At 46.0% G+C, this 25,599-nt stretch overlaps 1 protein-coding gene across 1 annotated transcript in view; it reads right to left on the bottom strand.

Moving 5' to 3' along the window:
* The window catches only part of LPGAT1 (lysophosphatidylglycerol acyltransferase 1), a 104,728-nt gene extending 81,749 nt beyond the window's left edge, over positions 1-22,979 (bottom strand). Inside the window, exons 1-2 of the mRNA XM_075337993.1 lie at positions 22,917-22,979; positions 18,427-18,691 (exon numbers count right to left, since the gene is read on the bottom strand). Coding sequence (XP_075194108.1) covers positions 18,427-18,664 — 238 coding nt within the window. The 5' untranslated portion in view covers positions 18,665-18,691; positions 22,917-22,979. The remainder of the gene's footprint in view (positions 1-18,426; positions 18,692-22,916) is intronic.
* Between the last annotated feature and the right edge of the window lie 2,620 nt (positions 22,980-25,599).

Genomic DNA, 25,599 nt, shown 5'->3' with positions numbered 1-25,599 from the left:
ATTAGGTTGGTGTCTATTTTAGCTCCGCCGAGGTCACACAGCTCATAAGTTGGCACAATTGTGGGGAGAAATCTATACTGGCTACAAGCAGGTGAAAATTTCGGCTATAATTGATGCCAATTGCCTTTTGCTAAACTCTTCCTGCTATTTAGAAAAAAGTCACTTGTTTGGTGAAGAAAGTTAAAAATACCCCTGAAACTTTTTAATAACAGAAAAGAGGCAGAACTCTTTTTGGCAACCTCAAATCACCCATAGTAAATGGTGGATCCGGTGTTACTGATATAAAAGGTATAATCCTGTCTGTAATGATAATGAGACGACTGCTGAAAAGTGACCTTGGTATTATCCTGTCTGTGATGATAATGAGACGACTGCTGAAAAGTGACCTTGGTATAATCCTGTCTGTGATGATAATGAGACGACTGCTGAAAAGTGACCTTGGTATTATCCTGTCTGTGATGATAATGAGACGACTGCTGAAAAGTGACCTTGGTATTATCCTGTCTGTGATGATAATGAGACGACTGCTGAAAAGGTGACCTTGGTATTATCCTGTCTGTGATGATAATGAGACTGCTGAAAAGTGACCTTGGTATAATCCTGTCTGTGATGATAATGAGACTGCTGAAAAGTGACCTTTACAGAGAAGGTGGGGGCTGTATTTCGCTTTATAAAACAATACACCCCCGACCCTCATTAATAAACAGTGATTTCCCGCTCCCGCAGTGCGCACCAGGTAAGTGATCCATTCTTGTAATCGTGCTTTCTGACTTTGGCATCCTCATCTGTGAGACACGAGTGTGAGAACATCATTTGTACGATGCCTCGGATGCCGCTTGTTATCTCACCGCTCATCACATTCCTTTATGCTGATTCATGTTTTGCCATCTTGAAAAAAAAAAGAAAAAAAAAAAAAAGTCTCCAAGTTTGACATTTTGCATTTCGGCTCTGCAGCTCTAGCTCTGGAGAAGCCCGGCTCTCCTGCTCTGGAGTGATGAATACACCGTATCTAATGCAATCTGAAATGGGAATTTACCCTGACAGTGAGAATATATATATATAATATCTATATCCAAGGAATCATTGAAGAGGATAAAAGATTATTACATACAGTTATGATACACCGGTATACAGCGCACACGGCTGAGGATGTCGGGCGAGGCATGACGCAGGGATTCTGTTTGATGTTTCACATGTTGTTTTGATGAATGGCATGTTATACACCGCCATATCATGTTCTGCACTGGGCGGAACTGTGTGCACACATTATGCTTTACTGACCCTGTACTGATCCTGGGTTACCTCCTAATTTATGCTCCAGAGCTGCACTCACTATTCTGCTGGTGCAGTCACTGTGTACATACATTACATTATTTATCCCTTTCTGATCTTGAGATCCATCCTGTATTATACTCCAGAGCTGCACTCACTATTCTGCTGGTGCACTCACAGTGTACATATATTACATTACTGATCCTGTGTTACATCCTGTATTATACTCCAGATCTACGCTCACTATTCTACTGGTGTAATCTAATGCATGTACACAGTGACTGCACCTGCAGAATAGGGAGTGCAGCTCTGGAGTATAATACAGGAGGTAACTCAGGATCAGTAATGTAATGTATGTACACAGTGACTGCACCTGAAGAATAGTGAGTGCAGCTCTGGAGTATAATACAGGAAGTAACTCAGGATTAGTATTGTAATGTATGTACACAGTGACTGCACCTGCAGAATAGGGAGTGCAGCTCTGGAGTATAATACAGGAAGTAACTCAGGATTAGTATTGTAATGCATGTACACAGTGACTGCACCTGCAGAATAGTGAGTGCAGCTCTGGAGTATAATACAGGAAGTAACTCAGGATTAGTATTGTAATGCATGTACACAGTGACTGCACCTGCAGAATAGTGAGTGCAGCTCTGGAGTATAATACAGGAAGTAACTCAGGATCAGTAATGTAATGTATGTACACAGTGACTGCACCTGCAGAATAGTGAGTGCAGCTCTGGAGTATAATACAGGAGGTAACTCAGGATTAGTAATGTATGTACACAGTGACTGCACCTGCAGAATAGTGAGTGCAGCTCTGGAGTATAATACAGGAGGTAACTCAGGATTAGTAATGTATGTACACAGTGACTGCACCTGCAGAATAGTGAGTGCAGCTCTGGAGTATAATACAGGAGGTAACTCAGGATTAGTAATGTATGTACACAGTGACTGCACCAGCAGAACAACTTCCTAAAAAAATAAACCACACGCAAATTATATGAAAGTTTCTATATATAATTTAGAGGAACAAACTAAGAATGAAGAAGCCAGGTATCCCCCGCATAGGTAATGCCGCTACACGGTGGTCATGCAGTAGGCAGCTCCTGACTATGGGAAAGATCCGGGGGTCTTATTAGCTCCATCACATCATCTACAAGGGAGCGATTTCATCACATATCATGGAGAAAGAAGGCGTCCAAGTAAGAGGCTTTTATAGTGATTGATTTAGAAGAAAACGTGGCGCTGTAGTGCGGTTTTAATGGTCATTTCATAATTTATAAGAGGCAGACTCGTGCGCCTAATGTGGTGACAGGATACAGGCTGGAGCCCCCGAGAGTCAGCAAGACGTGACGAGAGAACAGCTGCTGCCCCGAGAAGGACACGCGGCCCCCCCAGACATGCGGCCCCCCCAGACACGCAGCCCCACCCCAGACACGCGGCCCCACCCCAGACACGCGGCCCCACCCCAGACACGCGGCCCCACCCCAGACACGCGGCCCCACCCCAGACACGCGCCCCCCCCCCCCAGACACGCGCTGTCATTTCTACTCCGCAAAGGCATCCTCCAACCAGATTGGGAAGATACAGGATCTCCGGGGGGAGTCACACACATATGGGCATCAATCATGTAAGACCCCCCATACAAACAAGAGGGAAGTCTGCTGAATCCGTCGATTCAGACGGAACATATAACAGTGAGAGAAGAATTGGGAACTGGCGGTGGAGAATCCCAGGCTCCATCACACCCCAACAAACAGCGCAGACAAGCCGGAGCCCCCATCCCCTAATCATAACAGATTCGTGGGCATCATGCACCCCCAAAAAAGTGGCATCAGACCGGCACCGATACCGACCCACTGTACTGCCCAGGTTCTGAGGACTGGAGACAAACACTGGACTCATCCGCACGGCGAGGCGGCAGCATACACAGCACACAGGAGGATGGCAGCCATCTGACGGCAGCGCTGCACTAATTAATTCAGCCTCGGAGGAAGCTCCTTATCTGGGGAATTAATGCACATATGTTTATACACAAGGGGCCTCTGTACGAAGGAAAAAATATCAGACGGGATCAGAAAACAGGCACGGCACAAAGACAATGCACAGAATAATGCTGACAGAGGAGTATTATACAAAGGATAGAACTATAGCAATATGGGCCTATGACAACACTTCCTGTCACCCACAATCTGGGATTACTATGAATAGATCGAGATCCAGTAAGAGTCATATAGAGATCGTAAAAATTACTGTCCGGATGGGATGGAATTAATGGGTTTGTACCACGTTATCTCCCAGTTGTGGGGCTTGTTAATAACTGGGTCCCCGGATGATCCCAAAAATGGGGCTCTGGGAGCCCTAGCAGGATGAAGCGGAGGTCGAGCATGCATATTTCTACTTCTCCTTTCCTTCCTCCCCCCCCTCCCTTCCCCTCCACCTCCTTTCCTTCCATTGCCCTCCCTCTCTTCCCCCCTCCCTCCTTTCCTTCCTTCCACCCTCCTCCTTCCTCCTTTCCTTCCTTCCTTCCTCCCTTCCCCCCTCCCTCTTTCCTTCCTTCCACCCTCCTCCTTCCTTTCCTTCATTCCTCCTTTCCTTGCTCCCTTCCCCCCTCCCTCCTTTCCTTCCTCCCTCCTTTCCTTCCTTCCCCTCTCCCTCTTTCCTCCCTCCTTTCCTTCCTTCCACCCTCCTCCTTCCTTGCCTTCCTCCTTTCCTTCCTGCCTTCTTTTTTCCCCATCTTTTTCTTCCTTCCACCTTTCTTTCCTTCCTATCTTCCTTCCTCCTTGCCACCTTTCCTTCCTTCTTTTCTCCTTTCCTTGCTTCTTTCTTCCCCCCCCTCCTTCCTTCTTCCCCCCTCCTTTCCTTCCTCCCTCTTTGCCTTCCTTCCTCCTTTCCTTCCCTTTCTTCCTCCTTTCCTTCCTTCACCCCTCCTTTCCTTCCTCCCTCCTTTCCTCCCTTCTTCCCCCTCCTTTCCTTCCTCCTCCCGCTTTTCCTTCCTCCTTGCCTTCCTTCTTCCTCCCCCTCCTTCCTTCTTCCCCCCTCTTTTCCTTCCTTCCTCCTTTCTTTCCTTCCTACCTTCCTCCTTCCCACCTTTCCTTCCTTTTCTCCTTTCCTTCCTTCTCCCACCCCCCTCCTTCCTTCTTCCCCCCTCCTTTCCTTCCTCCCTCTTTTCCTTCCTTCCTCCCTCTTTTCCTTCCTTCCTCCCTCTTTTCCTTCCTTCCTCCCTCTTTTCCTTCCTTCCTCCATCTTTCCTTCCTTCTTTTCTCCTTTCCTTCTTCCCCCTTCCTTTCCTTCCTCCCTCCTTTCTTTACGACTACCAGGGATAGCTACAAAAGCTCCGGTCTAAGGATAGGTTGGACCCCAGCAGTCACTTCGTGGACCGCTATTCCTTCCATACAAACTCTCAAAAAGGGATCAACGATAAAATACATTTTTTATTCCCCAAAAACAGCACCACCCTCGTCTATAGGAGGTGTCCTGTATTGCAACCTCTTCCCTCCCCCCCCCCCAAAAATAAAATAACCTTTACTTCAAAAAGGAGCCGATAAGTTTATACAACACGGTAGGAAAACTAAGAAAACACCGACTACAGAACTCCGCATGTGTTCCTCTGTTGTTCCTCCTACAAATGTAGCAATAAAATGTCACTTGGACCTTATTGGTCGACCGAAGGGCATGTACCTGTTCTCTATGGCATGGTCCAATCAGTGCCAAGATGTATGGCCACACCCCTCAACAAGGGAAAAAGTATCACTCAGTTGCAATTTAACTATTGGATATTTCCAGGAGGAGCAACAGAGGAATTGCACAATGCAGATTATCTAAGAAAAGAACAAAGAAGCTATTCAGACAGAAGATATTGGCCATCATTTTTATAATGTCTTAATTTTTAGTGGACCTTTAAGACACAGCCCCTCACCCCCGTGCCCGCAGAGCTCTGGTAATGAACGCCCGAGCAGGGAGCAAATTTGCTTAAGTACAGAAAACTATGAAGAAATTGTTCCATTATTAAAAGGCCGGCCCGGCTCCCCGCCACGATCACATGCAGGATCGGATAACAAGTGCAATGCACGGGCCTGTGATCTTCTCAAGGTGACAGATGCAGCCACACGGAGCGAGCCACAGACGTGACCTTTGTGTAGACGAGGCCGAAATAACCAAAAAGTACCCCAGCACCGGACTGTATGGAGGAGCAAAAAGATAGATAAGCTTTGTTCTAATAGAATATAAAAGCTATGCTATAGTCCCAAATACAGAGAAACTATTGACGAGATTCAATTTATTTATTTCACTCACTTATATGGCGGCATTAATTCCACAGCGCTTTACAGGCCTGATCATCTCTGTCCCCATTAGACCTCACAATCTAAACTCCACATCACTATGTCTGGAGTGTAGGAGGAAACCCACGCAATGTGCTCTGGGGTGGGCAATTAATGTTCTCAGATGGGGCCACATGAGAGACCATGACTGGTGCGGAGGCCGAGCCTCCATATAGCCTCCCTATGTACAGTATGGGCTCCCACATAGACTCCTGTATACAATGAGCCCACATATGGCCCTTCTATATACATGAGCCCCAAGTAGCCTCGTATCTACAGTATGATCTCCACATAGCCCCTCTGTACACAGTATGAGCCCCCACATAGCCCCTCTATATACAGTATGAGCCCCAAGTAGCCTCCTATGTACAGTATGAGCCCCAAATAGACCCGTATGTAAAATGAGCCCCATATAGCCTCCCTATGTACAGTATGAGCTCCCACATAGACTCCTATATACAATGAGCCCATATATGGCCCTTCCCTTCTATATGAGCCCCATGTAGCCTCCTATATACAGTATGATCCCCACATAGCCCCTCTATATACAGTATGAGCCCCCACAAACAGTATGAGCCCCATGTAGCTGCCTATATACAATGAGCCCTACATAGCCCCTCTATATACAGTATGACCCCATGTAGCTGCCTATATACAATCAGCCCTACATAGCCCCTCTATATATAGAATGAGCCCCATGTAGCTGCCTATATACAATGAGCCCTACATTGCCCCTCTATATATAGAATGAGCCCCATGTAGCTGCCTATATACAATAAGCCCTACATAGCCCCTCTATATACAGTATGAGCCCCATGTAGCTGCCTATATACAATAAGCCCTACATAGCCCCTCTATATACAGTATGAGCCCCATGTAGCTGCCTATATACAATAAGCCCTACATAGCCCCTCTATATACAGTATGAGCCCCATGTAGCTGCCTATATACAATAAGCCCTACATAGCCCCTCTATATACAGTATGAGCCCCATGTAGCTGCCTATATACAATAAGCCCTACATAGCCCCTCTATATACAGTATGAGCCCCATGTAGCTGCCTATATACAATGAGCCCTACATAGCCCCTCTATATACAATATAAGCCCCATGTAGCTGCCTATATACAATGAGCCCTACATAGTCCCTCTATATACAGTATGAGCCCCATGTAGCTGCCTATATACAATAAGCCCTACATAGCCCCTCTATATACAGTATGAGCCCCATGTAGCTGCCTATATACAATGAGCCCTACATAGCCCCTCTATATACAGTATGAGCCCCATGTAGCTGCCTATATACAATAAGCCCTACATAGCCCCTCTATATACACTATGAGCCCCATGTAGCTGCCTATATACAATAAGCCCTACATAGCCCCTCTATATACAGTATGAGCCCCATGTAGCTGCCTATATACAATAAGCCCTACATAGCCCCTCTATATACAGTATGAGCCCCATGTAGCTGCCTATATACAATAAGCCCTACATAGCCCCTCTATATACAGTATGAGCCCCATGTAGCTGCCTATATACAATAAGCCCTACATAGCCCCTCTATATACACTATGAGCCCCCTGTAGCTGCCTATATACAATAAGCCCTACATAGCCCCTCTATATACAGTATGAGCCCCATGTAGCTGCCTATATACAATGAGCCCTACATAGCCCCTCTATATACAATATAAGCCCCATGTAGCTGCCTATATACAATGAGCCCTACATTGCCCCTCTATATACAGTATGAGCCCCATGTAGCTGCCTATATACAATAAGCCCTACATAGCCCCTCTATATACAGTATGAGCCCCATGTAGCTGCCTATATACAATGAGCCCTACATAGCCCCTCTATATACAATATAAGCCCCATGTAGCTGCCTATATACAATGAGCCCTACATTGCCCCTCTATATACAGTATGAGCCCCATGTAGCTGCCTATATACAATAAGCCCTACATAGCCCCTCTATATACACTATGAGCCCCATGTAGCTGCCTATATACAATAAGCCCTACATAGCCCCTCTATATACACTATGAGCCCCATTTAGCTGCCTATATACAATAAGCCCTACATAGCCCCTCTAAATACAGTATGAGCCCCAGATAGCCCCCTATATAGTATGAGCCCTCTCCTCCTCCTACCCAAGGATACAGATAGTGGTAATATGTGTCAGCATACAATGGAGGGCACGGTTCGGCCCGCAGACCACCGTTTAACACTTCAGCTGTCTTGGTCCGAGGGCTGGACGGGAACAGCCAAAGGGCCGGGTTGGACCAGTGAGTTGCACTTTGCCCAGGTCTGTATTAGATTATTTTTATTCTATACTATTGCATATACGGTACTTTAATTTTATGTTTTTGGTTTTGTTTTTTTAGACTACTTTCTGTATTTTATTTTTCATTTATATATACTTAAATGTGTATATTATATACAGAGAGCATATAAAATATAAAAAAAAAAAAAAGTTTACAAAAAATACAGATAGTATAAAAAAAAAAAAAACCATGTAATTGTATATAAAAATGAAGCATATGTGATAGTATGTTAAGAGTATATTAAAAAATAAAATATAGTGTTATGGAAAAGCATATAAAATATACACAACACTACATAAAGATAAAAGTGCATCAAAAAGTGATGTTATAGTATCAATCCATTTTAAAATTGTATATAAAATGTAAAAATATAATGAAAAAGTATATAAAGTGGCATTAAAAAAATATACATAATGTTATTAAATAAAAACACATTTTCAAATAGCGTATAAAAACAAAAAATTAAATAAAAGGTTGGGAGGGGGGGTTGGTATTCGAGGAGATACATTATCTGTAATTTTGTAGTTTAACATAATCATAATGTAATGTATTATATGATTATTGATTATGTTTTTGTTATTAAAATCTAATAAAAAGGTTAAAAAAATAAAAAAAATAAAAAAATTAAATAAAATAGTTCAAATTTATAAATAAATATTAACTAAGTTTTAGGTTCACATTTTCTCCATTAAAACAAAAAATACATTAAAACGCAAGTATGTTTCATGTCTCACAAGCTTTAGTGGATGAGGGACCCCCGCTGTGAATGGCATTTACATTCTTTTATTAGGCGAAGACAATGGAGCCCTGACTTGGGGCCTTTCCTTTGAGCCAACTATTTTTTTTAACAAAGGGTGCCGTCAAAATTTCCTGCCGCTTTCAAGATTAGAATAAAAGGGAGTAAAAGTTTAGAAACAAAGCTTTCTAGTTATATACACAGTACAGACCAAAAGTTTGGACACACCTTCTCATCTCTAGAACAACTGTTAAGAGGAGACTTTGTGCAGCAGCCTTCATGGTAAAATAGCTGCTAGGAAACCACTGCTAAGGACAGGCAACAAGCAGAAGAGACTTGTTTGGGCTGAAGAACACAAGGAATGGACATTAGACCAGTGGAAATCTGTGCTTTGGTCTGATGAGTCCAAATTTGAGATCTTTGGATCCAACCACCGTGTCTTTGTAGAAAAGGTGAACGGATGGACTCTACATGGCTGGTTCCACCGTGAAGCATGGAGGAGGAGGTGTGATGGTGTGGGGGGGGGGGGGGGGGGGGGATTTGCTGGTGACACTCTTGGGGATTTATTCAAAATTGAAGGCATACTGAACCAGCATGGCTACCACAGCATCTTGCAGCGGCGTGCTATTCCATCTGGTTTGCGTTTAGTTGGACTATCATTTATTTTTCAACAGGACAATGACCCCAAACACACCTCCAGGCTGTGTAAGGGCTATTTGACTAAGAAGGAGAGTGATGGGGTGCTACGCTAGATGACCTGGTCTCCACAGTCACCAGACCTGAACCCAATCGAGATGGTTTGGGGTGAGCTGGACTGCAGAGTGAAGGCAAAAGGGCCAACAAGTGCTAAGCATCTCTGGGAACTCCTTCAAGACTGTTGGAAACCATTTCCGGTGACTACCTCTTGAAGCTCATCAAGAGAATGCCAAGAGTGTGCAAAGTAGTAATCAAAGCAAAAGGTGGCCACTTAGAAGAACCTAGAATATAAGACATATCAGTTGTTTCACACTTTAAGTCTTTCATTCCACATGTTTTCATTCATAGTTTTGATGCCTTCAATGTGAATCTACAATTTTAAAGTCACGAAAATAAAAGAAAACTCTTTGAATGAGGTGTGTCCAAACTTTTGGTCTGCACTGTATCTAAATCCAGATTATAGATCCCTCATTCTGATATCTGTACCCCTTTTATAGTGTGCACTAAATATTTGAATTTACAAAAAAAAACAAAAAAAAACCCCACCTTTTCACGGCTGCTTTAAAAGTCAGGTTTAAACTTTAAGTTTTGACATTTTTTTGATTTGTTTTCACCGTACAAAACCACCATGCTGTACAATGTATATACATATTAAACGCTTATTCTTAACTTATCACTTCTGCGGAAAATAGGGGGATGAGCTACTGATCGCTGGGGAACTGACCCAATACGGAGATCAGGGCGCTGATGGAAAAGAACCGCAATGATTTAAAGGGAACCAATCACCAGGATTTTTGTATATAAGCTAAAGCCAGCGCTATACTGGCACTATCAGGCTGAGTCTATACATACAGTGCTATACTGGCACTATCAGGCTGAGTCTATATATACCTGTAGTGGTCAGCTCGGAAGTTTAGGCTTCCAAATCCAAGAAAGTAAAGTTTAAAAAATCAGCATCTATTTGATTGGCATTTGCAACGGAGCAGATAATCTCTGGGTGGGAATTCATATGGATTCCTGCCCCTCTGCCTGTTGTTCCTCCCTCTCTTCGTTCTCTATGGTAAGTATTATACAAACCATTCACTTTATTGAAGGACCTGTGTGAGATCATACCCATGTGACCTGGTAATCAGCTTTGTTGGCTGAGGCCACGCCCCTTCTGGTCACATGGGTATGACCTCACCACAGGTCCTTCAACAAAGTGAATCATTTGTATAATACTTACCATAGAGAACAGAGAGAGGGAGGAACAACAGGCAGAGGGGCAGGAATCCAGATGAATAACCACCCATATATTATCTGCTCCGCAGCAAATGCCAATCAAGAAGCTGCTGATTTTTTTTAAAGTTTACTTTCTTGGATTTGAAAGCATAAACATCCGAGCTGACCACTACAGGTATGTATAGACTCAGCCTGATAGTGCCAGTATAGCACTGTATGTGGAGAATCAGCCTGATAGTGCCAGTATAGCGCTGTATGTATAGACTCAGCCTGATAGTGCCAGTACAGCACTGTATGTATAGACTCAGCCTGATAGTGCCAGTATAGCTCTGTATGTATAGACTCAGCCTGATAGTGCCAGTACAGCACTGTATGTATAGACTCAGCCTGATAGTGCCAGTACAGCACTGTATGTATAGACTCAGCCTGATAGTGCCAGTATAGCACTGTATGTATAGACTCAGCCTGATAGTGCCAGTATAGCACTGTATGTATAGAATCAGCCTGATAGTGCCAGTATAGCACTGTATGTATAGACTCAGCCTGATAGTGCCAGTATAGCTCTGTATGTATAGACTCAGCCTGATAGTGCCAGTATAGCACTGTATGTATAGACTCAGCCTGAAAGTGCCAGTATAGCACTGTATGTAAAGACTCAGCCTCATAGTGCCAGTATAGCACTGTATGTATAGACTCAGCCTGATAGTGCCAGTACAGCACTGTATGTATAGACTCAGCCTGATAGTGCCAGTATAGCTCTGTATGTATAGAATCAGCCTGATAGTGCCAGTATAGCACTGTATGTATAGAATCAGCCTGATAGTGCCAGTATAGCACTGTATGTATAGACTCAGCCTGATAGTGCCAGTATAGCTCTGTATGTATAGACTCAGCCTGATAGTGCCAGTATAGCACTGTATGTATAGACTCAGCCTGAAAGTGCCAGTATAGCACTGTATGTAAAGACTCAGCCTCATAGTGCCAGTATAGCACTGTATGTATAGACTCAGCCTGATAGTGCCAGTACAGCACTGTATGTATAGACTCAGCCTGATAGTGCCAGTATAGCTCTGTATGTATAGAATCAGCCTGATAGTGCCAGTATAGCACTGTATGTATAGAATCAGCCTGATAGTGCCAGTATAGCACTGTATGTATAGAATCAGCCTGATAGTGCCAGTATAGCACTGTATGTATAGACTCAGCCTGATAGTGCCAGTATAGCTCTGTATGTATAGACTCAGCCTGATAGTGCCAGTATAGCACTGTATGTATAGACTCAGCCTCATAGTGCCAGTATAGCACTGTATGTATAGACTCAGCCTGATAGTGCCAGTATAGCACTGTATGTATAGACTCAGCCTGATAGTGCCAGTTTAGCACTGTATGTATAGACTCAGCCTGATAGTGCCAGTATAGCACTGTATGTATAGACTCATAGTGCTATACTGGCACTATCAGGCTGAGTCTATACATATAGTGCTATACTGGCACTATCAGGCTATGTATAGAATCAGCCTGATAGTGCCAGTATAGCACTGTATGTATAGAATCAGCCTGATAGTGCCAGTATAGCTCTGTATGTATAGACTCAGCCTGATAGTGCCAGTATAGCACTGTATGTATAGACTCAGCCTGAAAGTGCCAGTATAGCACTGTATGTAGAGACTCAGCCTGAAAGTGCCAGTATAGCTCTGTATGTAGAGACTCAGCCTGATAGCGCCAGTATAGCACTGTATGTAGAGACTCAGCCTGATAGCGCCAGTATAGCACTGTATGTAAAGACTCAGCCTCATAGTGCCAGTATAGCACTGTATGTATAGACTCAGCCTGATAGTGCCAGTATAGCACTGTATGTATAGACTCAGCCTGATAGTGCCAGTATAGCACTGTATGTATAGAATCAGCCTGATAGTGCCAGTATAGCACTGTATGTATAGACTCAGCCTGATAGTGCCAGTATAGCACTGTATGTATAGACTCAGCCTGATAGTGCCAGTATAGCACTGTATGTAGAGACTCAGCCTGATAGTGCCAGTATAGCACTGTATGTATAGACTCAGCCTGATAGTGCCAGTATAGCACTGTATGTATAGACTCAGCCTGATAGTGCCAGTATAGCACTGTATGTATAGACTCAGCCTGATAGTGCCAGTATAGCTCTGCATGTATAGACTCAGCCTGATAGTGCCAGTATAGCGCTGGCTTTAGGTTATATATGAAAATCCTGGTGATGGGAATATACCTTTAAAGGGAACCAATCTCCAAGATCCTATCCCAATATGTAGTAGGTGTAATAATAATATTATTATTAATTATTATTATTATTAATATTCCTACCTCCAATTAGAAATGTAGTATAGTTCTCCTGATTAGCTATGTTTCTTACCCCATGTGCAGGGCATTGCAGCTCAGGTATCCACTCATAGTTAGTTAGTTGCTCGTGGTTGTAACTATGGATACTTAAGCGGCAATGCCCTGCACATGGGGTAAGTATCCATCGTTACAACCACAAGCAACTAACTATATGAGTTGATACCTGAGCTGCAATGCCCTGCACATGGGGTACGAAACATAGCTAATTGGAGGTAGTTATTAATAACAACAACTACTACTAACAACAACTACCTACCACTACCACTACTACATATTGGGATAGGATCTTTGGTTAACTTTAAAGGTATATTCCCATCTCAATCTCCAAGATCCTATCCCAATATGTATAAGGTGTAATAATAATACTAACTACCTCCAATTAGGAATGTAGTATAGTTCTCCTGATTAGCGCTGCCTCTTACCTCATGTGCAGGGCATTGCAGCTTAGGTATTCATAGTTACAACCACAAGCAACTAACTATATGAGTGAATACCTGAGCTGCAATGTCCTGCACATGAGGTAAGAGACATAGCTAATCACGAGAACTATACTACATTTCTAATTGGAGGTATTTGCTAATATCATTATTACACGTACTACATACTGGAATCAGATCTTGGAGATGGGAATACCCCTTTAAGTATCTGGTTTGAAAGCATTTGTTTCCCGTTGCTTTCCTAAGCCCCGGGTGGTACGACACAGAGCCTCCAGGGACAGGCCTGGGGTTCGTGGGCTTACTGTAATCTGTAATTACTACTTGTCTTGAATTACAGACTACAACATGTAAGAAAGGATCAGACGTACCGCGTGGAGCAATGATGTGTGTGGCCGTGTCTTGTGGTCAAACCGGCAAGAGTTTTCGCAAATTGGTATTACAACCATTTCTTTTTTTAAAAGGCATAGCATTAGGTTTTTTTGGGGAAACCCTGGAAAATTATAGGTGTTTTCTGGTCAAAACTATGCCCCTTCTTAAAATTGCACAGCAGTGCTCCCCTCATCGCTCCGCGTCCGACCTACGGAACCCAAGAGGTCTGCTCTTCAAGGAATGAGGCTTATTCTGAGCATATTCTCTACAGTGGTTACTAGTGGAGAAATAAGGTATTACACTTTGTAAGAATGGCCGCCCGTTCTGGCAGCGCATTTCCTCCGCAGCGGCCACTAGTGGGGACATTAGGTATTACACTTTGTATGAATGGCTGCCTGAGCATTTCCTCTGCAGTGGCCACTAGTGGAGAAATATGGTATTACACTTTGTATAAATGGCCACCTGTTCTGGCTGAGCATTTTCTCTGCAGTGGCCACTAGTGGAGACATAAGATATTACACTTTGTATGAATGATTCTATTACAATAGGGCCACAGATTAGCGTAACCATCAGGGATCTACCATGAAAAATCAGGATTGGGACGGTACTCAGCAGAGCCATTCGTTAGTGCGGTAGACCACACTTTTGTGCCTGCCTAAAAAGCAAAAGTTGACTATTCCTGCCTCGTGAGATTCAATGGCTTTTTAGGAGGCCAGATGGCACACACTCTCCTCCCAAAAAAATGGGACAGCTAATAGGAGCAAAGTCATAGATGATTGACAGGGTGCAAATGTACATTCATATAGCCACCCCCCAACTATGAAAATATCTGCTAACTTTCTCATTTAAAGGGGTGTTCCTATTTCAGCCCTCACTTTCACCAAAGTTTCTTTTTGCACAGCAAACCGTCTCAGAATGGATGAGGGTCCCAGGAGGCCAAACCTCCAGAAATCAGTGAGTAATCGTGTATCCTAGCTAAATACTCAAAACTTCCTAAAATGGAAATACCCCTTTAAAAAGGATAATCAAACATATAGAGGCAATGGACACTTGACATGGGAAAAAAAATGTTATTAGTTGCATCTAATTAAAAAAGCTCCCATCTTAGATCCTCTGCCGTTTGCAACCTGATCCAAGTTTCAAGATTGTGGGAGCATCTCTCTCAGGAATGTAGGCTGGATGTGAGCTCTGCTATTATCCTGGGCACTGCTGTCTTCACTGCTCACAAGTCAGCAAAAAATTATACATGCTATTAGTTGCCTCTCGTTAAGAAAGCTCCCATCTTAGATCTTCTGCAGTTTGCATGCCGATCCAAGTTTCAAGATTGTGGGAGCGTCTCTCTCAGGAATATAGGCTGGATGTGAGCTCTGTAAGAATCCTGGGCACTGCTGTCTTCACTGCTCACATATTAGCACAGCTTCTATCCTGTGCTGATTTCCCCCTGCCTGTAGCCGGTTTTCTCTGCCCTCCCCGAAATGCTTTCTCCCCTCTTCAGGGTGTGGAGATCTATATACAATCTCGTCTCTCACTGCTATCTCGAAGGGTAAGAAAATATACAGATTTGTATTACTTTTGCAGTTCCCTTAATTGATAAAGGACCTATGGAAATTCTTCAGCAATAAAAGTTACCAAAGTAAAGGAAGACGTTTTCCCCATCCATTGAGGTCTATGGAAATTACACTAATAGCTGTGATTTAGCGATAACAAGGCTGCAAAATTATATTTCAGGGTGAAGAATCCCTTTAAGAATATGGCTGGTGGAAAATCACGCAGTCACAGCAAACTCAGCTGACTGTCCTGGAAACAATGCGGAAACCCGATCCTCGGAGCTTAAAATATAAAGGCCGGGACCAAAAACAGCTGAACCTGTATAGCCGGGTGCAAGTATATACAGAGGGTATATACACAGCCGAACCTGTATAGCCGGGTGCAAGTATATACAGCGGGTATATACACAGCCGAACCTGTATAGCCGGGTGCAAGTATATACAGCGGGTATATACACAGCCGAACCTGTATAGCCGGGTGCAAGTATATACAGCGGGTATATACACAGCCGAACCTGTATAGCCGGGTGCAAGTATATACAGCGGGTATATACACAGCCGAACCTGTATAGCCGGGTGCGAGTATATACAGCGGGTATATACACAGCTGAACCTGTATAGCCGGGTGCAAGTATATACAGCGGGTATATACACAGCCGAACCTGTATAGCCGGGTGCAAGTATATACAGCGGGTATATACACAGCCGAACCTGTATAGCCGGGTGCGAGTATATACAGTGGGTATATACACAACCAAACCTGTATAGTCGGGTGCGAGTATATACAGCGGGTATATACACAACCAAACCTGTATAGTCGGGTGCGGGTATATACACAGCCGAACCAGTATAGCCGTGTGCGAGTATATACAGAGGGTATATACAGAGCCGAACCTGTATAGCCGGGTGCAAGTATATACAGAGGGTATATACACAGCCAGACCAGTATAGCCGGGTGCAAGTATATACAGCGAGTACATACACAGCCGAACCTGTATAGCCGGGTGCGAGTATATACAGCGGGTATATACATAGCTGAATCTGTATAGCCGGGTGCGGGTATATACAGCAGGCATATACATAGCTGAATCTGTATAGCCGGGTGCGGTTATATACATAGCTGAATCTGTATAGCTGGGTGCCGGTATATACACAGATGTATAGCCTGGTGCAAGTATATACAGCGGAGAGAGAGATTGATTAATTATATATATATATATATATATCTCTAACACACAGCTGAACCTGTATAGTCGGGAGAGAGTATATACAGCAGGTACATATACACAGATGTATAGCCGGGTGCAAGTATATACAGCAGGTATATACATAGCTGAACCTGTATAGCCGGCTGAGAATATATACATAAAGCTTGGAGCAGTTACAGTACATTCCTCGAGAATATGTCCGGCGACTTTACAGGACACCTGTTGCTTTGGATGTGACCGGAGGAAGTGGCAGTGCACATTGTGCCATCAGACGGGCACTGCCAACAGCTCAGTAAATGGCACCGCTTTCCAACAGCCGTGTCGCTACAGTCTCCGCTCTGACCGCAGGGCTGCACAGTCACACCAGATTTCAGGAAAAATCAATGGACGAGAAAACAAATGGCTGGAGTGTGAAAGAATATGGATTAGAGAACAGAGCACATAGAAGCATGGCGGAGACATGCTGCACCCATCGGGAGTATACAACGGCCGTCGCCATAATCATATCTGGTAATAACTAGAAGCAGGATCTAAACTCCTTAAAAAGGGAACCCGTCACTGCCATAAATATATCATTATTAACTGGTGGAGAAGCCGCTCTCCTCCTGAATCCGGCGATGTTTTCCTTTTATTCCTGCGCCGCTCTGTTACCGAGATACGACCTTTTCTAGTATCCTTAGCCAAGTGGGCGTGGCTCTCATGACCACACCCACTTGGGGGAAAAATATTTACAGAGAGGGCCATATCTCAGGATAGGAGAGGCGCAGAAACAAAAGAAAAATATTGCCGGATTCAGGAAAACAGCGGCATTTACACCAGCTAGGTATAGTAAGTGACAAGTTCATTATAAAGGGGGATCCCTCCTTTACTCTGGAAGGAAAAGTATTATTGACCTCATCTCATTGTAAAAACCGCCATGTCTACGACGTGGACCAACATAATACAGGTTGTGCAGTAAGATCTTGCTAATTTGGGCGTGGTGTCTGAGACCCCCCTGTCACATCTAAACAGCTCTCCCCACACTGGTGTTATAGAGCCGCATGTCTGTGCCCGTATTGCAGATATAAGCTCCGGCCATAGCATGGCCAGAACTATAAGCATCATCAGACCGGGTATGGAGTCCATGATACGGGCGCTGATTTGCACCCATGTTTTGACTGTCTGCAACACTTTGCAATATCACTGTAAAACCACATATGGCACAATAAATGTCCGATCACCAGGTCCTCACGTCGTGCTCGGCTTTTTGCATCAGTCTCAGGGACAGAGCGCGCGCGAGGGACAGAGCGCGCGCGAGGGACAGAGCGCGCGCGCGAGATAATAGATAGATAAATAGATAGATAAAAAAGATAAATAGATAGATAATAAATCCCGCGGGGATGCTGAACAGCTGCTCCATTCATTCCTACTCCCTATGGGTTTTTTTCTCTTGCTGCAGGACCAGAGGATTGGAGACCCCCTGCTTTTACGGGTCAGAAGAAGTGGGGTCCTAAGAGCATAACCTGCAAAGATCCAACATTTGACAGCCGTATGTCACCAGTACATGTGGTAGCGCTGTACCAAGCAAGGGGCCACAACATGCGAGTGGCATATTCGGTTTCATCGTGATGCAATGCACCATAACCGGATGGCCAAACAAAAAAAAAATCATAATAAAAGTAAGGCTGCCATTCCAGACACTGCTCATCCAGAGCTTTCAGATGCATGAACAGAATTCCAAAACGTCAGTAAAGAGGAACGGATGGAAAGGTTCTATAGAGACTTGTGTGGGACGACTGCACCATCTTCAGTAATCAGATTCACATATCTATATATAATGTAGCGCAGGATGAATGAATGAATAAATAAGTGCCCCCCCCAGCCTGCACATATCCACACATCTCATCGGCCAGCGATCGCCTGTGACCTTACCTGTGTACCCCGCTGTCCAGCCCCAGGACGCCACCATGGCCAAGAGCCATTTAAACATGACTCCCTCTATATACCAGAAGCGTTTACTGTCTATAAGTCTGAGCGGCTGCAGAGCTATTAAATATAATACATAGGACGGAATGGCCACCGTGTTGTTGATAACCATGAAGGCGAAGCGTAAAACCATGATGATTATAACGGATCCCATCTTCTTGATCGTCTCCAGGTTGACGGCCATCTTGCCCGCGCAGAGCTGAACCAGTGCCTGGAAGTGGAAGAAGAAAAAAGAAGAATTAGACGAGAGAACATAAAAGAAGAAGGAATATTTTGTTTTTGGTGGGGGGGGGGGGGCTCTGCCATAGATCCGAGCTCTGTGTTGACGTGCAAATCTAGATAAGAGTCACCGCGTGTTAATAGCCGGCGCCCGCTGCCAAGCTTCCTCTTTACTAACAGTGAGGCGCTCGTACTATCACACAGTTGTGACATCCGTCTTCTCACACCCCTCGCTGCCTCCAGCCGGAGCAAAAAAAACGCTCAGCGAGCGCAACACTGCCCAGGTCCCATCCCAACATGACGACAAGGGCGTGTGAGGGGGTCAGGGACGCATCAATGGAAGGGGGGAAAAAATAAAGTCATCCTGTCTGGATCAAGTACCGCCGGCAGAAGAGAAAAAAAAAAAGATTTGGAGAAAGTGTGGAGGGGATCGATGCTTCTATGTGGCAGGATGGGTCTGTACAATCCATGCAACAAAAAATACATTGTTTACAAATATTCGTGTTACATTTGTTTACAATTAATCTTGGAAAGATTCCGGAGCGGAGAACGAGAGCACAGTCCTCGCCCGCGGATACAGATGTGGCGGGTCTGCGGACTATCCACAGGGGATCTACACACTGACAAAGAATGGTGGGATCATCGGGACCACCACTTCGTAAAATCCATGGGGTAACATGAGAGGTGCCGGGTGCTCTCCAGGAATGAGCAGGAAATGGGACTTAAAGGAGATTTCCAAGATTAAAAAAAAAAAAAAAAAAGTTACTGCATTCTTTCAAAAACAGCGCCACCCCCTGTGTACAGGTCACATGTGGTATTACAACATAAGCCAATTCACTTCAATGGGGTTGAGCTGCACTATCACACACAACCTGTGGACAGGGGTGGCGCTGTTTTTTTAAGGAAATCAGACATGTTTATAGAATTCTGGACAACCATTTTTGATTATGCATCTCATGATGGGGCCAAAACGCCCTTCTGATTCAGCGGCATAAAAAATTGCCACAATGAGCATTGGGACACATTAACTTATGAGCAGCGGGGGACACAGACAGAAAAGGACCCCCCTGTGCGAGAACAATATATGGGTACCTTGCAGTCCAATAAGGCGCCGCTCACATCAGCGGTATTTTGCCGCAAAGCCGGAACCGGCACAAATGCGTTTCAGTTCCATTCGTTTCCAATGGAATCACGGCAATATGCGGTCACAATTCGGTTGCGTGCGTCAAACAACCGCATGTGACCGCTTCTTGCCGCAACTCCTTTGGAAATGAATGGAACTGAAACGCATTTGTGCCGGATCCGGCTTTACGGCAAAATACCGCTGATGTGACTCCGCTGATTACTCATCATAATGCACAATTCCAGCTATTTGGGAGGTGGAAATTGGCCCCCAAACCTCTTGGACTCTTGTGCGGCTGCACCAATGATCTGTCAGCCCCTGCTTCCGGGCCCAGAAAATTTAAAGAGCCCACGTCACCACATCCAATAGGTGCCCATTAGGAATAACAATGGAATAACAATTCGGAATAATTTCTCTTGTATTGTGCAGTTCCTCCGTTACGCCTCCTAAAAATACATGAGGATACTTTGGGAGCATTACATTTTTTTTATTTTTTTACTTAAATGCATATTTTTAGAGGGGGCTTAAAATTCATTTTTGCTATTTGGCCTCATTAAAGATTTTGCCTTCTATAACCTCTGTGTTGCACGGTCTATTGCACTTTGCAGATTGAGTTAACTGAGTATCAGCCAGTGAGCTCATTCTGAAGGCAGAGTTTATAACACCTTCTTTCTTTGGGCTCCTCTAAGCTACCGTAATTTATCAAAAAAAAATGTAACAGGAGCTGAACTGAGGGCCGTTTCACACATCCGGCATGTCGCCGGATTACCGGATCCGGAACACTCCAGTACAGTGTAATACAGTACAATGGCATTGCAGCAACCTCCGGTCACATGCTGTCATGTGACCGGAGCTTGCCGCGATGCCATTGTACAGTATTAACACTGTACTGGAGTGTGCCGGATCCGGTGAAATGCCGGATGATGTGAAACGGCCCTTAGTGGTCTTAGGTTGCTTTTATCCGTTTTTTTGCCGCCAGGCACAATCTGGCGAATTGCAGATAAAACAGATCCAGCGTCGGATCCGTTTTATTCCCCATAGACTTGTATTAGCGCCTGATGGCCTTGTGTGGCATGTGGCGTCCGCCGGATCCAGCGAAATTTCTTCACCCGGCGGCTAAAAAAGATGCAGCATGGAACGTTTTTTGTCTCCGACGCCATCCGCCATGTTGTACAATGGAAGCCTATGGGCGCCGGATCCGTCGTCATCCGGCATATGATGGAATCCAATGACGGATCCGGTTTTTTGAACTGAGCATGCTCAGTATCGCAACGGATCCGTCAATAAACAGAAGGAACGTATGGAAAAAACTGACAACGGATCCGTCAATAAACAGAAGGAACGCATGGAAAAAACTGACAACGGATCCGTTGCATCAGTTTTTTCGCCGGATCGTGCCCGACAGCGTGAAAGCTACCTTAGTGCTCAGAAGGAAGAATAAGAATTATAGACACGCTCTCAGACTGGGCTCGCTGACGGTTTCTCCGTTTACTCAATCAGCGATACTTGTGAAACACTGAAATTTATAAAAGGAAAATGGGGTAAATTTTATAACATAAGCCAATTGCAAAAATGATTTTTTGCCCAAATATTTATGTACTAATAAAATATTGCCAAGCAAAGAGGGCACAGCCTTTCCTTACTTGACACCGTCATTTCCCTTTGCCGTGTTGGGCAGCAGTGATTGGCCATTGCCAGTATTCGGGGATACGTGGCCGACGGTTAACACCTATTCATTTCCAGGAGGAATAACAGAGGAACAGGACAATTAAACTATAAAATAAAAAAATAATCTGATACATCTGTAATCTGGGGAACGTGTATAGCCACTGCCTGAAAACAATGGACGTCTCCAAGATTATACTCCCGAATACCCCCAATAGTGACATGAAGTCATCACCGATCCGATCACTGGGACCCTCACCAATCAGAAGAACGGGGAAGGGGGGCACTCCATTCATTCTCTATGGGGCTGCCAAAAAAAAAAAAAAAAGAGCGCAAAGCTCAGCAGCCCCTTGGTGAATGAATGGAGCGGTGATCCCCCTTGTTCTACCGCTTATCGGACCCCCACCAGATGGGGCTGGCGCAAGGGTGACCCTTATCTGTCCACATGTGGAGGTGGTGTCTGATGGGTGGGGGTCCGGCCTATGAGAGCGGCCATATCAATGGATTAGTAGGTGCTCACCCCACCATGAGATTGTGGGTGCCGGGTGTCCATGTTACTATGGGGGAGGGGTGCTGAACAGCTGTCGGCCCCCTTCACACTGCGCAGAAGCCTATAATTAGACGCCAGCACAGTGCAGCAACCTGCGGCATCCAGCTGTTGGAAGACTACAACTCCCAACGTGCCCCAGCACACTGCGGCTGTCAAGGCATGCTGGGAGTTGTAGTTTACAACAGCGGCTGTGGTGCTGACCCCTCACTTTTTAGAAGAAGCGGCGGGGGCAGAGGGAGGGGTTTGGGGGCCGGACGGTCACCTTAAAGGGGCTCCTGAGAATAAGAATCCGCCATAATGAGAAAAACACCGCCTTTGGCGGAGGTCACACCCCCGCTGTGGTCACATGATCAGGACAGCCAATGGATTAAGGCCGCAGAGGTGTTTCGGCCATAGCGGAGCCGATTGGTCGTGACCATGACGACCACAACCTTTAAATTGGTCTTCAATGAAACTACGACTCCCAGCATGCCCAAACACAGGCTCCGAGCGCGTCCAGGGCGTCCGTGCATGCTGGGAGTTGTAGTTTCGCCACGTAATACGTGATTTATAATAAATCCCGTAAACGCGGCGCAAATGATCGCTTACGATTTCTATCAGATCCCACAACAGTCGCCATCTGATCACCACGCACGTAACGATCAGTGATCAGATATGGCCAGGAGGGATGGACATAGATTACATGGGATTACACGGAGATTACAGGGACGACACAAGGACACACACACTATGGGGACAGGACACACAGACACACGGATGGATGGACACGGGCTGACACTACTGCGCCTGCGCACAGCGCTCTCCATGTAACGGCTCCCACAAGACTACATCCCGGCTCTGCCCTCACCGCCAGTCCCGAGCATCCTCTGCCCGACTCACCTGCGGGGCCCCGGATCCCGGTGTATGACCGTGTCGGCTGGAGGAGCTGGCGGTGGGAGAAGCCTTCCTCCTCCTCCTCCTCCTCCACCTCCTCCCCCTCCCAGCAGCGCTGACTGACTGACTGACCGAGATCCCCCTCCAGCGCTATTCGCACTAGCACAGGCCCTGCCGCCGATTGGAGGAAATCAGCAGGGAATCGACCAATCGCTCTGCGCACCGGAAACCACGCCTCTGACGTCACGAGGAGGAAGGGCGGGGCAATGGCGGCTTACGAGAAGAGCGGGCGGCCGGGGCTGTGGGAGGAGGAGACGCGGGGGCGTAGGGGTTAAGTTAACGGGCCCGGTGCTGAGCGCTGCTCCCCGCGGTACCGGGCGGGGCTTAGGGCCCCAGGTGTATACGGGGCCCTAAGCGTCATAATAGGCCCCTCTCCACCTTCGTGTTTTATCTCCATGAGCTATAACATTCTATTTGCAATCAGTAGCGTTACATCCGGGGTTGTCTTTATTTATGGTTTTCTGATATTAAAACGCACAAAATATTTTGTTAGATCGGTCGATTCCGCACGCGGCGATACCAAATATGTCATTAGTGATTTTTAGATTTAATTACGTTTATGGAAATTAATAGGAAGGAAACTACAACTCCCAGCATGCCAGTGCCCATGTCCACCATTATTGTATAGCGTCAATTAAAGGGGAGTTCTCGTTATTAATTTGCTTTAGCATTAAAAAAACTTGCTGACTTTTCAATTTCCCACAATAAGAGCTTTTATCTTTCATAGTGTACAGCTGGTTTCCTTAGTAGTAGTTACATTCCAGGAGGGGAGTTAACTCCTAGCACACTAGACTGCACTCTACTGCAAATTGATTTGTTAACTGCAGTCATCTGCTCACCTACTGACGAGCGGCTCTTGTCAGTCCTGTATAATCACAATAAGCTTTTATCTTTCATAGTGTACAGCTGATTTGCTTAGTAGTCGTTACATTCCATGAGGGGAGTTAACTCCTAACATCCTAAACTGCTCTCTCCTGCCCATTGATTTGTATACTGCAGTCATCTGCTCAAATCCTGACGAGCAGCTCTTGTCAGTCCTTTATAATCACAATAAGAGCTTTTATCTTTCATAGTGTACAGCTGATTTGCTTAGTAGTCATTACATTCCATGAGGGGAGTTAACTACTAACATCCTAGACGCCTCTATCCTGTCCATTGATTTGTATACTGCAGTCATCTGCTCAGATCCTGACAAGCGGCTCTTCACAGTCCTGTATAATGTCACGCTCCCCGGCTCCCCTGCTACGCTCCCCGGCTCCCCTGCCACGCTCCCCGGCTCCCCTGCCACGCTCCCCGGCTCACATGCCTCGCTCCCCGGCTCCTCTGCCAGGCGTCCCCCGCTCCACAGCCTCCATGCTCCAGCACCTGCGGTCCCCAGGCAGCCCGGTCCCCGCTCCCGGCGCCCGTCGGCATCCCTGCTCCAGCCCGGCTCTTCTGCCTCCTGTTCACCGCTCCCTGCTCTGGCTTCTGGCACCCGGGCCTCGCGTATGCGCATTAGGGCGCGCGCGCGGTCATTGACCCTCTCTTAAAGGGCCAGCGTCCACTGACAGGATATTGAACACACAGGTACAGGGTATAAAGGGGTTTAATGTCAAAGTGGGCGGGGCCTGTTCTTCGTGTTTTCTGAGCTAGGAGTCAGGTCTCCTTGTGTCTGTGATATACTCACCTATCTCTCTCGTAGAGACGATCCTGCCTCGCCAACCGGTCCTGACGATACCCGAACCCCGAACGGTGACGGCCTGCCATCCCGTCAGCTCCTGCCATCTCCGATCCCTGTGGTGACCCGTCTTCTCGCTCCATTGGTTCCGGACTCTGCCTGACGACATCTCGGCCTCCGAACCTGAGCTCCGTCACCCGGACTACCATCAGAGACCCCGTGGTCCCAGGGACTTCTTTACTCCACTCCTCTAAACGGACTGTCCTGCTAGTGCCCCGGCTACCGGGCACCTTGCCCTCGGTGAGGTGTTCAGCCCAGTGGATCCACCTCCTGGGTCTGCCCGTCCACCTGGCCCTAACAGTAAGAACAGGCCATGGATCCCGCCGAAGCACTAGCGGCCTTGCAGCAGGAACTCACACGCCAGCGCGAGACCCAGACCCGCATGCTGAACTTCATGTCTTCTGTGGATACCCGCCTGAACACGCTACAAGCGACGGCCACATCCTTGGCATCTCAGGTTTCCACGGTACAATCCACGGCCACAGCTCCAGTGGCAGCCTCCTCGGATGCTTCCAGACTTCGTTTGGCTTCACCACCCCGGTACGCCGGAGATCCCAAGACCTGCAGGGGATTCCTAAACCAGTGCTCCCTTCATTTCAAGCTGCTTCCGCACTTGTTTGCCTCCGACCAAGCCAAGGTGGCGTTTGTGATGTCACATCTAGAGGGTGAGGCACTGGCCTGGATGAACCCCTTGTGGGAAAAAGAGGACCCTGTGACTACCAACATCCAGGACTTCCTGCAGGCATTCAGAAACACCTTTGACGAACCTGGACGTGCCGCTGCATCCGCCTCATCACTCCTCAGGCTACGTCAGGGGACCATGACGGTGGGGCAGTATGCCATCCGCTTCCGCACTTTGGCCTCAGAATTGGGGTGGAACAATGAAGCCCTCACCGCCGCCTTCTGGGAAGG

Source organism: Anomaloglossus baeobatrachus, chromosome 3 (assembly GCF_048569485.1).
Source record: "Anomaloglossus baeobatrachus isolate aAnoBae1 chromosome 3, aAnoBae1.hap1, whole genome shotgun sequence".
NCBI classification, from domain to species: Eukaryota; Metazoa; Chordata; class Amphibia; order Anura; family Aromobatidae; genus Anomaloglossus; species Anomaloglossus baeobatrachus.
Note: the sequence above shows the minus strand (reverse complement) of the source record. Positions and strands in the feature narration are given on the sequence as shown.